General features: G+C 51.9%; 1 protein-coding gene across 5 annotated transcripts in view; it reads left to right on the top strand.

Annotated features, from left to right (window-relative positions):
* The window catches only part of ATP2B4 (ATPase plasma membrane Ca2+ transporting 4), a 90,264-nt gene that overhangs the window by 43,448 nt on the left and 33,063 nt on the right, over positions 1-13,753 (top strand). For all 5 annotated transcript variants that reach the window (XM_035010268.1, XM_035010265.1, XM_035010264.1 and 2 more), the window contains exons 3-8: positions 6,571-6,768; positions 7,413-7,670; positions 8,125-8,250; positions 8,676-8,801; positions 9,894-9,929; positions 11,472-11,633. In XM_035010268.1, the coding sequence (XP_034866159.1) occupies positions 6,571-6,768; positions 7,413-7,670; positions 8,125-8,250; positions 8,676-8,801; positions 9,894-9,929; positions 11,472-11,633 (906 nt within the window). The remainder of the gene's footprint in view (positions 1-6,570; positions 6,769-7,412; positions 7,671-8,124; positions 8,251-8,675; positions 8,802-9,893; positions 9,930-11,471; positions 11,634-13,753) is intronic.

Raw genomic sequence — 13,753 nt, 5'->3', positions numbered from 1 at the left:
CATGCTTTCTTCCTTTTTCTGTTATCAATGTGCAGAAAGGAGACAGTTTACCTCTGTTTTACAAATGTTTATGTTAGAGATGCTTTTATCAGCAAACAGTCAAGTCTCTGATTCAGGATGGTCTCTGATTACAAAAGAATTTAAGATACAGTTCTGCTCCACACTGATCTTACAGTGTAACTGGGGAGAAGGGGCACCAAAAAAAATGAATGAGTCCATCTACCCAATGTGGCATTTCTCTATCGTGGACAGTTAGAAATAGGGTGCAAAATCATTGGGTATATAGAAGTACCTACCAAAGCTTTGGATTATTCACTTTGTTTCATGTCAGGGAGTTATTGGTGACTTTCAAACCCGCCTGGTGCTGTGGATTTGGATCGAGCAGAATGTTGGTGTGAATTTCTATTTCATGTTCCCTCTGTACCCTGCGACTTCTCCTCTGCAGAGCTGAGGGTGTGACAGGGATACAGAGGGTTTTCTGTTCCTTTTCAGCTACATTCAGGTGCTGGGGACCCCAGGGTGGATATGGCAGGCACAGTCCCTCCTTCCCTAGAGCTGACAAGAGGATACACAGAAACTAAGGCAATTTCAGAAATATTGTCACAGTGCTGTGATGGGGAAGGGCTGGGTGTGATGGAAGCAGCCAGGACAGGGACCTAAGCTGAAGGGACTGCAGGGGAGGGGAAGGGGCTTAGAAGGTGAATAGGGACTCCTGTACATCTGATTGTCTGGGACGGCTCTGTCCTGACCACGCTCTGTGGTAATTGCTACCACTCACTGAATGTTCCTGATGTAAGATGCAAGTATGTGTGCCTCACAACCTTACTGAGCAGCTGCTAGGTTTGGGGAGCTGAGATTCTTTGGAGGAGGGAAAAGCAGGAAGGGAAAAAGTCTGTTTTAAGACCACCCAGCCCGAATTACGACTCTGGCTCATTAACTGCAGGATTTAGGGTACTATTTCCTGCCGCCCTAAGATCTCTTGCATTCCTGTTCCCAAGCCTTGGGTCAGTGGCGTGTTCTACTGAGCACTGTCCATTTTTCTACAAGCTGGGACATGCAGGGATGGGCTCTTCCTCCATGTGGTAGATTGAAATTCCCAGTAGCATTTTCAATCTGGAAAAAAATTGAACACATAGCCCCAGTGATAAACAATAAATGCTTACCCTCAGCACTACTGTATTACTATTAGTACTTCCAATGCTAGTATTATTTACATAATAAGATAGCCAAGAAATTGAAGTGGATGAAGTAATATAAAAAGTTCTGGTATTTCTCCCACACTCCGGCAGATGGATGCGCCCTACTCAGAGACCACTGCTTTAGAGAATTCTAGTGTTGGAGGGGAGTAAAGAACCAAGCGAGCGAATATGGGATGGGAGGGATGGGAGAGGAAGATGGCAACTGGCTTCTCTGACATTTTCTTCCCTGTCTTAGAGCGTATAATGTATTTCAAAATATCTGCATTCAGGAGCACGTCAGTTTCAGAATAGAAGCAGAGCCAAGCTCCTTCTCTTTCCTCCAGCCCTCTGCCCTGTGGCCATCACCTTGAACTCTTGCCCCAACTCTACTAAAGATGCCAAATAGATGATCCTAAAAACAGTGTATGTGGGCCTGGCTGCAGAGGCCAACAGTCTGGGCTACTCTGCCCATCACGCTTGGGGCGGATCTATTAGCACTACTTTAAGATGTGAGAGAGACTCAAGCCAGAAGAATATCTTGGCGGGAAGGGAGAGGGTGGAAGTGGGCAGACCAGCTCAAACAGCCAGAAAGCAGCTATGCTGTGATGTGAGCAGTTGAGGCAAGTCCAGGTAGCTTTATAAAAGAAATACTTAGTACTTTATAGAGGGGTGGGAAAGGCTTCCTACCAAACCCACGAGAAGCAACATCAACAGCTGGAAGGAGGAGGGTAGATGATGGAGAAAGAGGAGAGTGAAAGTGCCCTCCCTCTGTTCCTCCTCCCCCTGCAGGGAATTCCACGTTGCATCCTGGGAGTTCCCTGTCTGATATGAGTTATGTGCCCAGGGCTGAATGAGGCCAACAGCGTGTGACAGCTCTGGGCCTTCTCTTCCCTCTCTTCCCAGCCCAACCCCGGGCTCTGCGAAATCCAGTCCACCCCTCCTTGCCCAGAGCGGGGCTTCTGGGGTTGCTGGCATAGTGCTGCCAGGCAGGGGCCAGAGAAGTCTTGATGGGGATCGGGGATATGTCTTCCTGCCAGGAGCCCTTTGTGCTGCAATCCTTTGGGAGCTCAGCAGAAACTCTTGCTAGTTCTGTGTTGTTTTGAACTTTCTTACTGCCTTGCATCGAACATCAGCTAGGGCTGGGAAGAAGGATAGCACTCCCTCCTTGGCTGAGGCAGATGTTGCGTCTACCCGTGGAAGTAGGGCTTTCGCTCTTTTTATTTAGCTCCGAGGTGTGAGCACCGGAGAGCGTGACACTGGAGGGGTGCACATGCAGGCCATGTGGGAGCAGGTGGCCGGCGGAAGGCTGCGGAGGGCAGACGAGGGAGCTTGCTTTCTCCGCTCCAGCTTCAGAGGCGGCAGAAAGGGCACAGAGCAGAGGGCCAGACAAAGGGAGACATGCTGCCTTCCTGAACCGAGAATGAGGTAGCGGCCATTCTTCCCAAAGTCCAGCATCCTCTTGCGATGACCCCAGGGAGATGGCTTTACCTCTAGGGGCTGGAAGTCCAGCAGACTGAGAGCACATCTCCGAGCTATGGGTGTGGTAAGCTGGAGATGCTGATGTAAGGAAACTGCTCTGCCTCCTCAAGAAGTGGAATTTGGTTAAAGCCTGTGGTCCCTGTGCTGATTTTAAGCTCCTCCTCCCCTTCGCCCCCAAGCCAAGGTGTTTACGGTAGGACCTGAAAGGCATTCTTCCTTTCTTTGGACTTGAAAGGTATTCCGATGTCTGTTCTCATATACCAAAGTGGACTGCCTTCGAATCAACCCAGAGAAACCTCTCCCTTGCATTATCTGTGTGGGAGAAGATTCTGCTGTCTCTTTGGCAAGGTATCATAACTCAGACAGCTAGGAAGTCCCTCATGATGTCTAACCTCGCCCCACCCTTTCTGGGGCTGAGCTGGTTCTCATAGGGGTGCCTCTGCCTACAGTCCTTGGCGTCCCAGGGAGGCGGGCGGCCGTGGCCCTTCCCTGCTGGAGCCAGGCCACTGAGGGCTGGGTGCAGGCTCTCCTCCCAAGCCCTGGTTCCCTGCACAGGCTGTCAGCACACACAGATTTTCCACGGCTGCCTCTCCATCTCCAGCCAGCCTGGGAAGGGGCCATGTAACTCCCCAGCATGGGGTGGGAACGATGACTTCACAGCCTGACATTCTTGTCGCCTCTCCCAGCTCATGTGTTCAGTCTGGTGCTTAGGGCCAAAAGTACTCCTGATTTGGGTGGGGCTTTCTCACTCATGTTCTTGGGGACAAAGATTCCTCTCTCTTTTTTTTTTAATGTATTTCTAAGGGAAATCCTTTTCCTGCGTTTCCAGTATTCTCTCCCTGCCAAGTGTTCCTTCCCCTCTCCGGGAAGCTGTGTGAGTATTTGCGAAGCAACTGCGGAGATCAGGGACTAATACCCTCTCCTTGGTCAGACGAGTACTTCTGTGATATCACAGCTGCAGAGAGCAGGGCCTGAGAGCCTTTGGGGGCAGGAAGAATGGAATGGAAAGCCCAAAATTGGGGATTGGCTGAGCTCCCAGTCCCGCATGGCTTTCCCGTGCCCCCTAACCACAGGTCCAGAGAGGATTCCCAAGGCTACTAGGCTCACAGCCCCCACCGGCCCCTCCCTGCCCCAGGGCACGCTGGGAACTGGGACAGCCACTTGCCCGTCTTAAGGCAGCCACTGCAAGAGCTGAGGGTCGCTTAAAGTGGAGCAGACAGATGAGAGAAAATGGCAAAAGGGAAGTAAGTGTGTGACTCTGAGAGCATCTAGGCCGGAGCAAGGCCTGACCTTTTTTGCTTTCCTTAATGGGTCTTGTTTGGCTTGCTTGGGTCCGAAAAGGCCATCCTGAACCTTTTATTGAGCACCAGATCCATAGGCTGGACTCTGACGGGCCTGGTGTCACCATCTCTGAGGACAGGAAAAAGGTAGGACGAATTTAGCCCAGGTGCGAACAGTGGGAACAGGGTTGATTGGCTTCGAGGCGCAGACAGAAGCGGCACATGGGCTGCCCTGCCCTGAAGGAAGCAGGGTGACCGACCATCTTGTTGGCCTGGGACCCAGGGGGGGGGGAGGGGAGGAGCCTCAGTGCCCAAACCCGGGAAGTCCCAGGCACACCGAGACCGGTTAGTCACCCTACAGTGAAGCCTCAGTGGAGTGCGGCCAATGCCACACCCCGGCCCCCTCGGGTGTAGCCTGGTGTCCCGGTGTTTCCCGGGGAGTGGTGTCGCCTCAGCCGCAGACTAGCCAGGTGGTTACCTAACCTCTCCGGGCCTTAGTCTGTCCCGATGAAGGTTCACAGTAGCTGCTACATAGGGTTTGGCGGTGTCTGAATGAGAAGACACGAGTGTTCCTGCTGAAGCATCTGGCACATAGTAATCGCTTAAATGTTAGCAACCTGATTTATTACTCATTCATTCAGTTCATTCAGCACATTTGTATGCGTACGATGTGCCAGGCCCTGCTGTAGACCTAAGGAACAAAGACAGAAGTCCTGCCCTTGCGGAGGGCGATAGACAAACATCTTAAGTAAATACATCATATAATGTGTTAGGGAGAAGGCCTGTGGAGGGGACCAATGACACAGGACAAGGGGATCGAGAGTCCTGGAGCAGAGAAGCCACCTTATTAAATAGGATGGTCAGGGTCGGCCTCACTGAGAAGGTGATGTGTGTGCAGAGACCCCAAGGACGTAGGAGAATAAGCCCGAGCCAGTGAGGAGCAAGCTGAGCCAAGGGAAGAGCTCGTGCAGGGCCCTGAAATAGAAGCTTATCTAACGCGTTCAGGGAATGGCAGGAAGGCTCGCTGGGCTGGAGCTCAGCGAACAAGGAGCAAACAGTAGGAGTTAAGGGGTGGGAGGGCGGGGGGCTCTTAGGGGGCCTTACAGACCCCTAAGGCTGTAAGGCTTCGGGGCCCAGTTTCACTCCCAGTAAAAGCCAGCAGAGGATTCTGAGTCAGTGAGTGGCAGGGGTGGGGTTTGAAAAAGATCATTCTGGCTACTGTGTTGGGAGGAGACTGGGCACAGGACAGCAAGGGTGGGAGCAAGGTTACCAGTTAGAGGACGGTTGTCATCACCCGGGCGAGAGAGAATGCCAGCTCAGACCAGGACAGTGGCAGTGGAAAGTGAGACGTGAGTGGACCTTGGGTATTCTTTGAAGATAAAGCTGCCAGGATATGCTGGCTGAATGGATAGAGTGAGGAGAGAGAGAGGAAGCGAGGGTGGTCACGGGGTATTAATCTGAGACCAGGGAGGGCAGGATGACCTCAGAAGGGGGCTTTTAGTCAGACCTCTGTCGTCGCTGCTCTTGTTTTGGCCTCCGTTGGGCTTGTGGGATGTCCCTTAAGATGATCTCTATTATCTGCTGTCTGCTTTGCCCTCATAGTCATCTACCCACCTTGTTGCGGGGGGTAGGGGGGATGGCATCTCCTTGCTCCTTCCTTGAGGAACATCCCAGGGAGATGAACAAATGATCAGAACTCCTATTTCCTGCAGGCCAACCTGGCCTCCAGGACAGCAACCCCAAACTGGCACAGCCTCGTGCTCTCAGGTCCTCGGGGAGAAGGACCCAGCCCGGAACCCCCGGCTCCTCTGCCTCTGCCCGCCCGGGGGTCAAGATGCCCTTTCCCAGGCCCTTGCTCTCCCTTCCCACGGGGAACCTGATTTCCCAGAGCGCTGGAGACAGGGAGCCTCTGGGAAGCTGCCCAGTTTGCTTCCAGTTCTTTGGCCAAACCCCCTCCCCCACAGAGCTTGGCTGTGCCACTCAGCCAGAGGCCAGGGTGGTGCATCTGGGCACCAGGAGGCAGGAGGCCCTGGATAAGAACATCAGCCCCGCTCCCCTGCCTGGCTTCCTGTTCTCCCTTTTCGAAGCACTGGCCGGCCAAAGGGGTCTCCCTTCTTCGACTCTGTAAGTGCGGATGCAGGTTCACCCTTCCACACTTTCCCTCCACGCCGGGTCCTCCATCTACCCTCCCAGACAGGTGAGGGTCTTGAGGACCTCCCCTGATGGTTTTGTTTTTTGGGTGGAGAAAGGGAGGCCGTCTCAGACCCTACAAGCAATACCCCCTTGGGGACCCATTTTCCCCATTTTCAAAGTCTTTTTCTGTCCAAATGTCTTCCTTAGGTCTGACCCAAATCTCTCCCTTTGCCGTGTAAGGTACCACCCTCGGGTCCTGTTGAGTGGAGATGGAGAGTAGAGGTGTGCCCGCACGCCACGCCCCGGGCCCCTCCAGTGGAAGAGCCCTCACACGGACCCGAGTGTGAAGAAGTCCTCTGGCCGTAACTGGATCTCCTACTTGGGCAGAAAAGGAGCAGGGGGGTCTTTATTTAAAGGTGTCTTTGGGACCACCTTCTCCCATCATCATTTCTCCCCCTTGTTTTTCTTACCTGCTCCTCCCCCTCGTATCGCCTTTTCAGGTCTGTCTGGGAACCCTGCAGACCTGGAGAAACGTAAGCAAGTGTTTGGACAGAACTTCATCCCCCCCAAAAAGCCCAAGACCTTCTTAGAACTAGTGTGGGAAGCCCTTCAAGATGTCACACTCATCATCCTGGAGATCGCAGCCATCATCTCCCTCGTCCTGTCCTTCTATCGCCCCCCTGGGGAAGAAAATAAACGTGAGTGTCTAGGACAGCCCGGTGTGACTCTGATCCATGTTCTTTCCACCCCCACCAAAAAGCACTAGTATTCGTGGGTGACAGGTTTGTAGCTTAAAAGTTTACCCCACTCTCCAGGGTGGGTTCTCTAAAGAAAACCAACAAGTAGCTAGCCAGCCATTCTTCAGCCCATCCTGATTCCAGGGTCTTCTTCCCCTTCTTCCACCAAATCCTTATGCAAGATATCAGAAGTCCCCTACCCTCACCCATCCACCAAAACCTGCTTCTCAAAGTGCCCACCATCAATTATCTGGCATTATGGGAAATAGCAGTGACCTAGAGCCCGGAGCAGGGGCCTGGCCTTGTTGGGAATCATAAGTTCTATACATAGGACTGGCCAGTAATTTGCACTGACATGATTTGTGCTACATACTCATTAACTTCTTTTGGGCTAACATAAATACTTATATTGGTGATGACACGATGCCCAACCCAGCTGTCCTCCAGTATCCTCAGAGGATAGCTCCCCTGCCCAAGGGTTGTATTTTCTGTGGTTCTCTTTCCCTGACTTTCCATCCTGGGGGGCTGTGGAAGCACTCCTCCCATTTTTAGTGTTCACCAATGCCCCCAGGTGACCCTTCCATTCTGTCCTTTCCCTGGGCTAGAGTGTGGTCTACCTGTAAGTAGCCCAGAAGATGAAGGAGAGGGGGAAGCCGGCTGGATTGAGGGGGCAGCCATCCTATTCTCCGTGATCATCGTGGTGCTGGTGACTGCCTTCAACGATTGGAGCAAGGAGAAGCAATTCCGGGGGCTGCAGAACCGCATTGAAAAGGAACAGAAGTTCTCCGTGATCCGAAATGGCCACATCATCCAGCTGCCCGTGGCTGAGATCGTGGTGGGTGACATCGCCCAAATCAAATACGGTGAGAGCTCGTGCCTCTTGTACCTATGTCGTCCTCCCTATCTGAAGGCTGGGTCCTTTGGCACAGGGGGCTGGGAATCACTGAGGACCCAGAAGGATAAGACCCCAAATGGCGTTAGCTTCTAGGTTAGTTGAAAGAGGTTGTTGAGAAGGATTCAAAGAAAGAAGAAAGTCTCCCCGAAGAATGTCACACCTGTACCCTGTGTATCTCAGGGTTAAAAATACATAATGTTGAGGCCATGGGAAGGCGTTTGGGGATCATTGTTTGAATTTATAAGGAGTCTTGTCGTCAGAGATGAAGGCGTCTTTCAGAGGTTCTCCAGGTAGCCCCTGGGCTATTGCCCTATAGGTAGGGCCCGTGGGAGCAGCCCTGAGATGGGGTTGGATGGTTCCCACCCTCTGACAAGCTCTTCCCTACCCTCTTTCCCTGTTGTCCCTTCCCCTCTGCACACTAGGTGACCTGCTGCCTGCAGATGGGATCCTGATCCAGGGGAATGATCTCAAGATTGACGAGAGCTCTCTGACTGGGGAATCAGACCATGTCAAGAAGTCCTTGGAAAGAGACCCAATGCTGCTCTCAGGTATGGCGTCTGGTTGCTGCAGGCCTTGCCCTCTATTCTGACCCTGCCCCATCTCCTTCCACTGGGCTCTTTTGGGACAGGAGCATATTAGTGGGCTGAGTACAAGGTTATCAGTCAACCGAAAAGAGGTTCTCTATGAAGCAAGTGCTGTAGGGGCCTTGATAGGGCTCTGCTGGTTAGCGGTGGGAGTGGGGGAAGGAGCTTTACCCTAAAGCAGTTAGACACATTTTTCTCCTTACCCCCCAATTTGTCGGTCTATTTTAAATGGGCCCAGCTCTTGACCTTTTCCTGCTATCTGCTGAGTGTATCATTATCCAAGGGGGAGGAAGGAAGAGGGACTGTTTTTTTCTAAGTTTGTGTTCCACACCAAAGCATGGCTAGGTATAAAAAACAGCACTCCTTCCATCTTTTCCTTTCTCATATAGGGACCCATGTCATGGAAGGTTCTGGCCGGATGGTAGTAACTGCCGTGGGTATCAACTCCCAGACTGGAATCATCTTTACCCTTTTGGGAGCCAGTGAGGGAGAAGAGGAGGAGAAGAAGAAAAAAGGTAAAGGGCATTTGGGATGAGATTGTGTCCCCTCTCATCCCCATGGACAGACTAGGAAGCAAGGGACCAGGTCTGGATGGAATGCCTGGTGGGAAGAATCTGCTGGATGAAGAATGCAGATATCCAAACTTCTTGCGGAGACAAAGATGTTGAGCCTGGCTCCCCAGGGTGCTCTGATGAAAACCAAATCAGGTCGCCTTTGAGCCTCGACTCCTGTGTCTGTTGGTGGGTTATAAAGGCGTGAGATGTAAAGCTTGCCCCAGATGAGCTGGCCAGCTGCTGTGGCCCCAGCAGCCCTCTGTGTAGTCCCCCACCGCTCAAACAGGAGGGAGTAAGTGAACCATCCAGGCGGAGGGAAGACTGCTGAAAGCCTGGGCTGTCAGTGGAAGAGACACGGCTAGGAGAGTGGGAACACAGAGGTGATGTCTACCCCCAGAGTTAGCCCCGTCTTTGCCATTCACTTGCTCCTAAAGGAAGGACAAACAAGGAAGGAAGGTGAACAAGAAAAAGATACTAAAGAGAGATCGACACCTTACCCTCAGCAGTCCTTCTTTCCTTGGAGAAGAGAAGGATTTCTGTCACTTGGCTGGAGGGCCATCTCAGGCTGTTTCGTGGACGGCAGTTTATCAGGAAACAAAACCCATTCCCTTGGGAACTAGACTAGGTTTTTGCAGCTACCTGCAGATGAGTAAGGAGGGACCCAGCCACAGAGACACCTTTCAGAGCCTTTGCCTTCAGGCAGAACTGGTTCCAACCTCTCACTTTCTAACCCCTACCCCACATTTGCAAGTGATGGGACTCAGCTGAGAGCAGCCTCCCAGCAGCCTCTGTGCTCTGGAAGAAAGCAGCCCAGGTGTGGCTGTGCGCTCACCTGCGGGAGAGGTCTGGTCCACATCCCGGGGAGTCCTGAGGCCCCGAGTAAGCACGGATGTGAGCAGAGACGTGAACTTGCTTTACATTCCCTTCCCTGCCACTCCCCACCTTTTTGCTGTGGCCCTTTTGGGCTCTGAGCAGGACCAACAGATTGGATACCTGATCTCTTAATAGTCACCTTGGGTCTCCACCCCACTTTTTTCTTTCTTGTTTAAACAGGTAAAAAACAAGGAGTCCCTGAAAATCGCAACAAAGGTAACCTCTCCACCCACTCATTTACCATCTCTACCTGCCCACACTCAATCCAGACCTTTCCAGGCCATCTGCCTTCTCCCTTTTCCTCTCCATAAATCTGTTATCTGCTGCTGGGGCCCCCCAATGCCTCATCCTGAGGAAGGTGCAGAGATTTGGGGGTGGTCTCCAGGTCCCGAGCCCCATCTAAGACGGGACAACGGCACCCCCTGCTGTTGTCTCACGGACCCTCCCATCAAGGTTTCTCTTGGGGAGCACGTGGGATTGATCTGCTCTTCCCCGGGGCGCTGAACTCCCTGCTTCACCGCCCTAGGCCCACGGTCATCCGTTTCTGGGCTAGAAGACTTCAGGGTCCCCACGGTGGAGGGAGTCGGGGTGGGCAGTCCCTGCACCCTCCTCTTGCTAGCTTCCTCATCGGTGTCCTCTTCTAGTCTGGATTCCTTCTCTGCTAGTCTTCTTGGGGTGCTTGGACAGAGCCCGTTCTCTGTACCTCTCCCCACTTCCTTCTTTGTTCTCGCCGTCTGTCTTCTTCCTCCCGATCTGGTGTGTGTTTCTTTTTTGGTGACTGTGTTTACATCCCGTCTCTGTCTTTTTTGTGAGTCTGACAACAGAGACAGTATCTCAGGAAGGGCATCCTAAGCAAAAAGGCCGAGGTCCACAGGGGTGAAGCTGGGGGTGCGGGGTGGGAACCAGTGAGAATGGCTCTCTTGAGACAGCTACTGGAGATTTTTTTTCCTTTGTACCCAAGTCATAGTAGTCTTTAGGAATAAAATCATCACATTGGAGAAGCAGGGCTCCACAGAAATAATTCTTTAATTTTAGGTCTCTTTAACTCTTCTTTGGAAAGCAAAATGGATTTATATGTCTGTCTTTATCCCTCTTATTCCAGAGGGTCCCTCCTACCAGTTTCTTCCCTCTCCCCCAAAAGACTTAACCCTCCCCACTCTGTACCTCCCCACCTTTGTCAGGGGAGAAAGGGCATTTCCTTCCCCAGTTATTCAACTGATATAAGAAGGAGCTGGAAAATACCCTGTTTGGGGGTCTGTGTTTCTTCCCTGACAGTCTATAGGGAGAAAGAGATGAACCTTTTAATAGAGCAGACTAGGACCCTCATGCTCTGGAAACATCTACCAGCCTTCCCCATCAGTCAGCCCCTTTCTGCACCAAAGATTCACTATTTTAAGCACTGAATTCCAGGAAGGATGGTTGTTGGTAATAGCACTTAGTGGCATGACTAATCCTCTTGCTGGAATAAACCTGGCTTGGGGCTCTGAGGTGGTGCCAGGAAGCTGCCACTGAAGAGGAAATCCATACCCTAAAAGCACTCCCGTTTCATCTCCCGTTGTCAGAATATCATTCTAAAGGCCCTAGCAGAGGGTGGAAGGCATGGTCCTTGCCTGGCATGGGGTGAGAGTGGCCAGAGCTGACGCTGGGGGTCCAAGGTGGATTCCAGGAAGGAGACAGAGGAGTTTTGGTTCCCGTGTGCTTGCTCCTCGGTGCTACCACCTCTCGCACTCACCTGTCCTGTTTGTGTGCACACCCTAGCAAAGACTCAGGACGGAGTGGCCCTGGAGATCCAGCCACTCAACAGCCAGGAGGGGATCGACAATGAGGAAAAGGAGAAAAAGGCAGCCAAGCTGCCCAAAAAGGAGAAGTCGGTGCTGCAGGGCAAGCTGACACGCTTGGCTGTTCAGATTGGGAAAGCCGGTGAGTAGGGCAGTGCCTCCTTGGTATCAGGGCTACTCTGGATCCTCGCCACTTTGGCTGTCTTCCTTCTGTCCCAGCCGGGCCGGCAGAAAGAAGCCGAACCTTCCCAGGGGCTCATGCAGCCGAGGTGGCTGCGCCCCTCTCTCTGCCCCCCTCTGGCCACTCCCTGGGCCTTTTCGGAGAGAAGTGTGCCCCAGTGTGCGAGGGCTAAAGACCCCACGCTTGGTCTCTTCCCTCCCAACAGAAGGGAAATAAAGGACTTCTGTCACAGCGGGGAGATTTACGTTAGCAAGAAGGAGGACGTGGACAACCACTCACCTGTTTCATGTGTTGGCTAGTAAATTCCTTCAGGAAGAGAGCTCCTAGGACAGGACTAGCAGCTGGCCTGGCAGAGCGCGATAAACGCAAAATAAGGACTAGAAGACACGGGAAGACCGTGATTTAGAGGGCCTCTTTCCAGAGGAGGGGTCACTCTTGTGTATCTTGAGAGGAAGTGGCTTCTCCAGCCCCTGCCTCTACATTCTCTCTCCACCTTCTGGCGGGGCGGGGCGGGGCGGGGGGTTTGGAGGAAGAAACTAAAGGAAGATTGCCCCTTCGGTGGACACACCTCTCAAGGGACCACCTTGTACCACTGTTTCATTTGCTCCTGACCCTGCCCTTCTGTGGACCACAATCCGTCTAGTCCGGTACATTCTGCGGGGACAGTTCACCTGAGATCTTATTAAAGCGCAGATTCTGATTCAGGAGGTCCGGGGGCAGGGCCTGAGAGTCTGCGTTTCTAACAAGCCCCCAGGTGGTGCCAATGCCGCTGATCCGCTAACCACACGTTGAGTGGCAGGAATCTATGCAGGGCACTACCCTGGCCACTAACCACACTGTTTCCCCTTAAATGAATTACAATTAAGTATGGGTAAACATTCAGTTCCTCCATCACATCAGCCTTGTTTCGGTTGGTCAATAACCACACGTAGCTAGCGGCTACCTTACTGGATAGTGCAAACGGGGGATGTTTGAAACATCACGGAGAGTTCAATTGGACAGCATTCGTCCAGCATGTTCATTCAGTTCTGGTCCCCAACTGATGGTGACCACCGTGAAATCTCTTGAGTATCAAATGTACATGGAGGACATGAATTACAGGTGTGGAATCAAGTTACTGAGCCTGGCACACAGGTGTGAAACATTAAACAGACCCCACCCAACCCCTCCTATGGTCCTCTGAACCCCTGCCTTGTTCTTTAGGGAGTACAGGCTTACCTGATGGCTGGCCACTAGTCTCCTCTCTTGTTTCAGTTTATGTTTCAAGCTGGGCCAGTAGGCGGTGAGGCAAGTCTGGTGCTTTGTACCACCCTGGGAGGGAGTGCTTCCTTGAATTTTGGACCCTAGGCACCTTGTTTGCCTCACCTTAGCCCTGACCCTGCTGAAGCAAAATTCAGAAGAATATGCTTTTATTGATATAATCACCTCTAGCCTTGCCCTGATCCTCTTGCATCATTAGGCCCTCAGGAAAAGCAAAGACCCACACTTACTATGGTTGGAAGCAAAGCTCTTCCCAGATATTGAGCCACAGATCGGTACAGTGTGCCCAGATACTGATCCCCTCCGCCTGCAGGGTGGCCAGGCAGTCCCCCAGGGTGGTTGGAACCCCTAAGCCAGTTGCTTTCTGACCTCAAAAAAAATTCTTCCATTCACATCAGTGTGTCAGACGACCAACCTGTCCCAGCTTGCTTGGGACTCTCTTGATTTTACCACTGAGAGTCTCACATCCCAGGAATCTGCTCAGTCTCAGGCAAGCCAGAATAGTTGGTCCCCCAACCTGTGTGCCATTTACAAAAAACCCTCTGTGGGGAGGTGGGTGTAGGGATGGGTGAAATAGGTGATGGGGATTAAAGATGACACTTACCATGATGAAAATAAATAAATAAGATTAAAATTTTTTTTAATCATAATTGTTTCTTGATCTTCTTTAAAAAAAACTCTTTGTGCCTCAATTTCCTCATGAAAGGGGATGATAATACTAACTATGTCACAGGGGTTTTGTGAGGATTAAATGAGTTAGTGTTTGTGAAATGCTTGCCCGGCCTATATAATAAGCACTATAGAAATATTTGCTTATTATA

Source organism: Mirounga leonina, unplaced genomic scaffold (genome assembly GCF_011800145.1).
Source record: "Mirounga leonina isolate KUSES-001 unplaced genomic scaffold, KU_Mleo_1.0 Mir_154, whole genome shotgun sequence".
Lineage (NCBI taxonomy): Eukaryota > Metazoa > Chordata > Mammalia > Carnivora > Phocidae > Mirounga > Mirounga leonina.
This window is presented reverse-complemented; position numbering and strand designations above follow the sequence as displayed.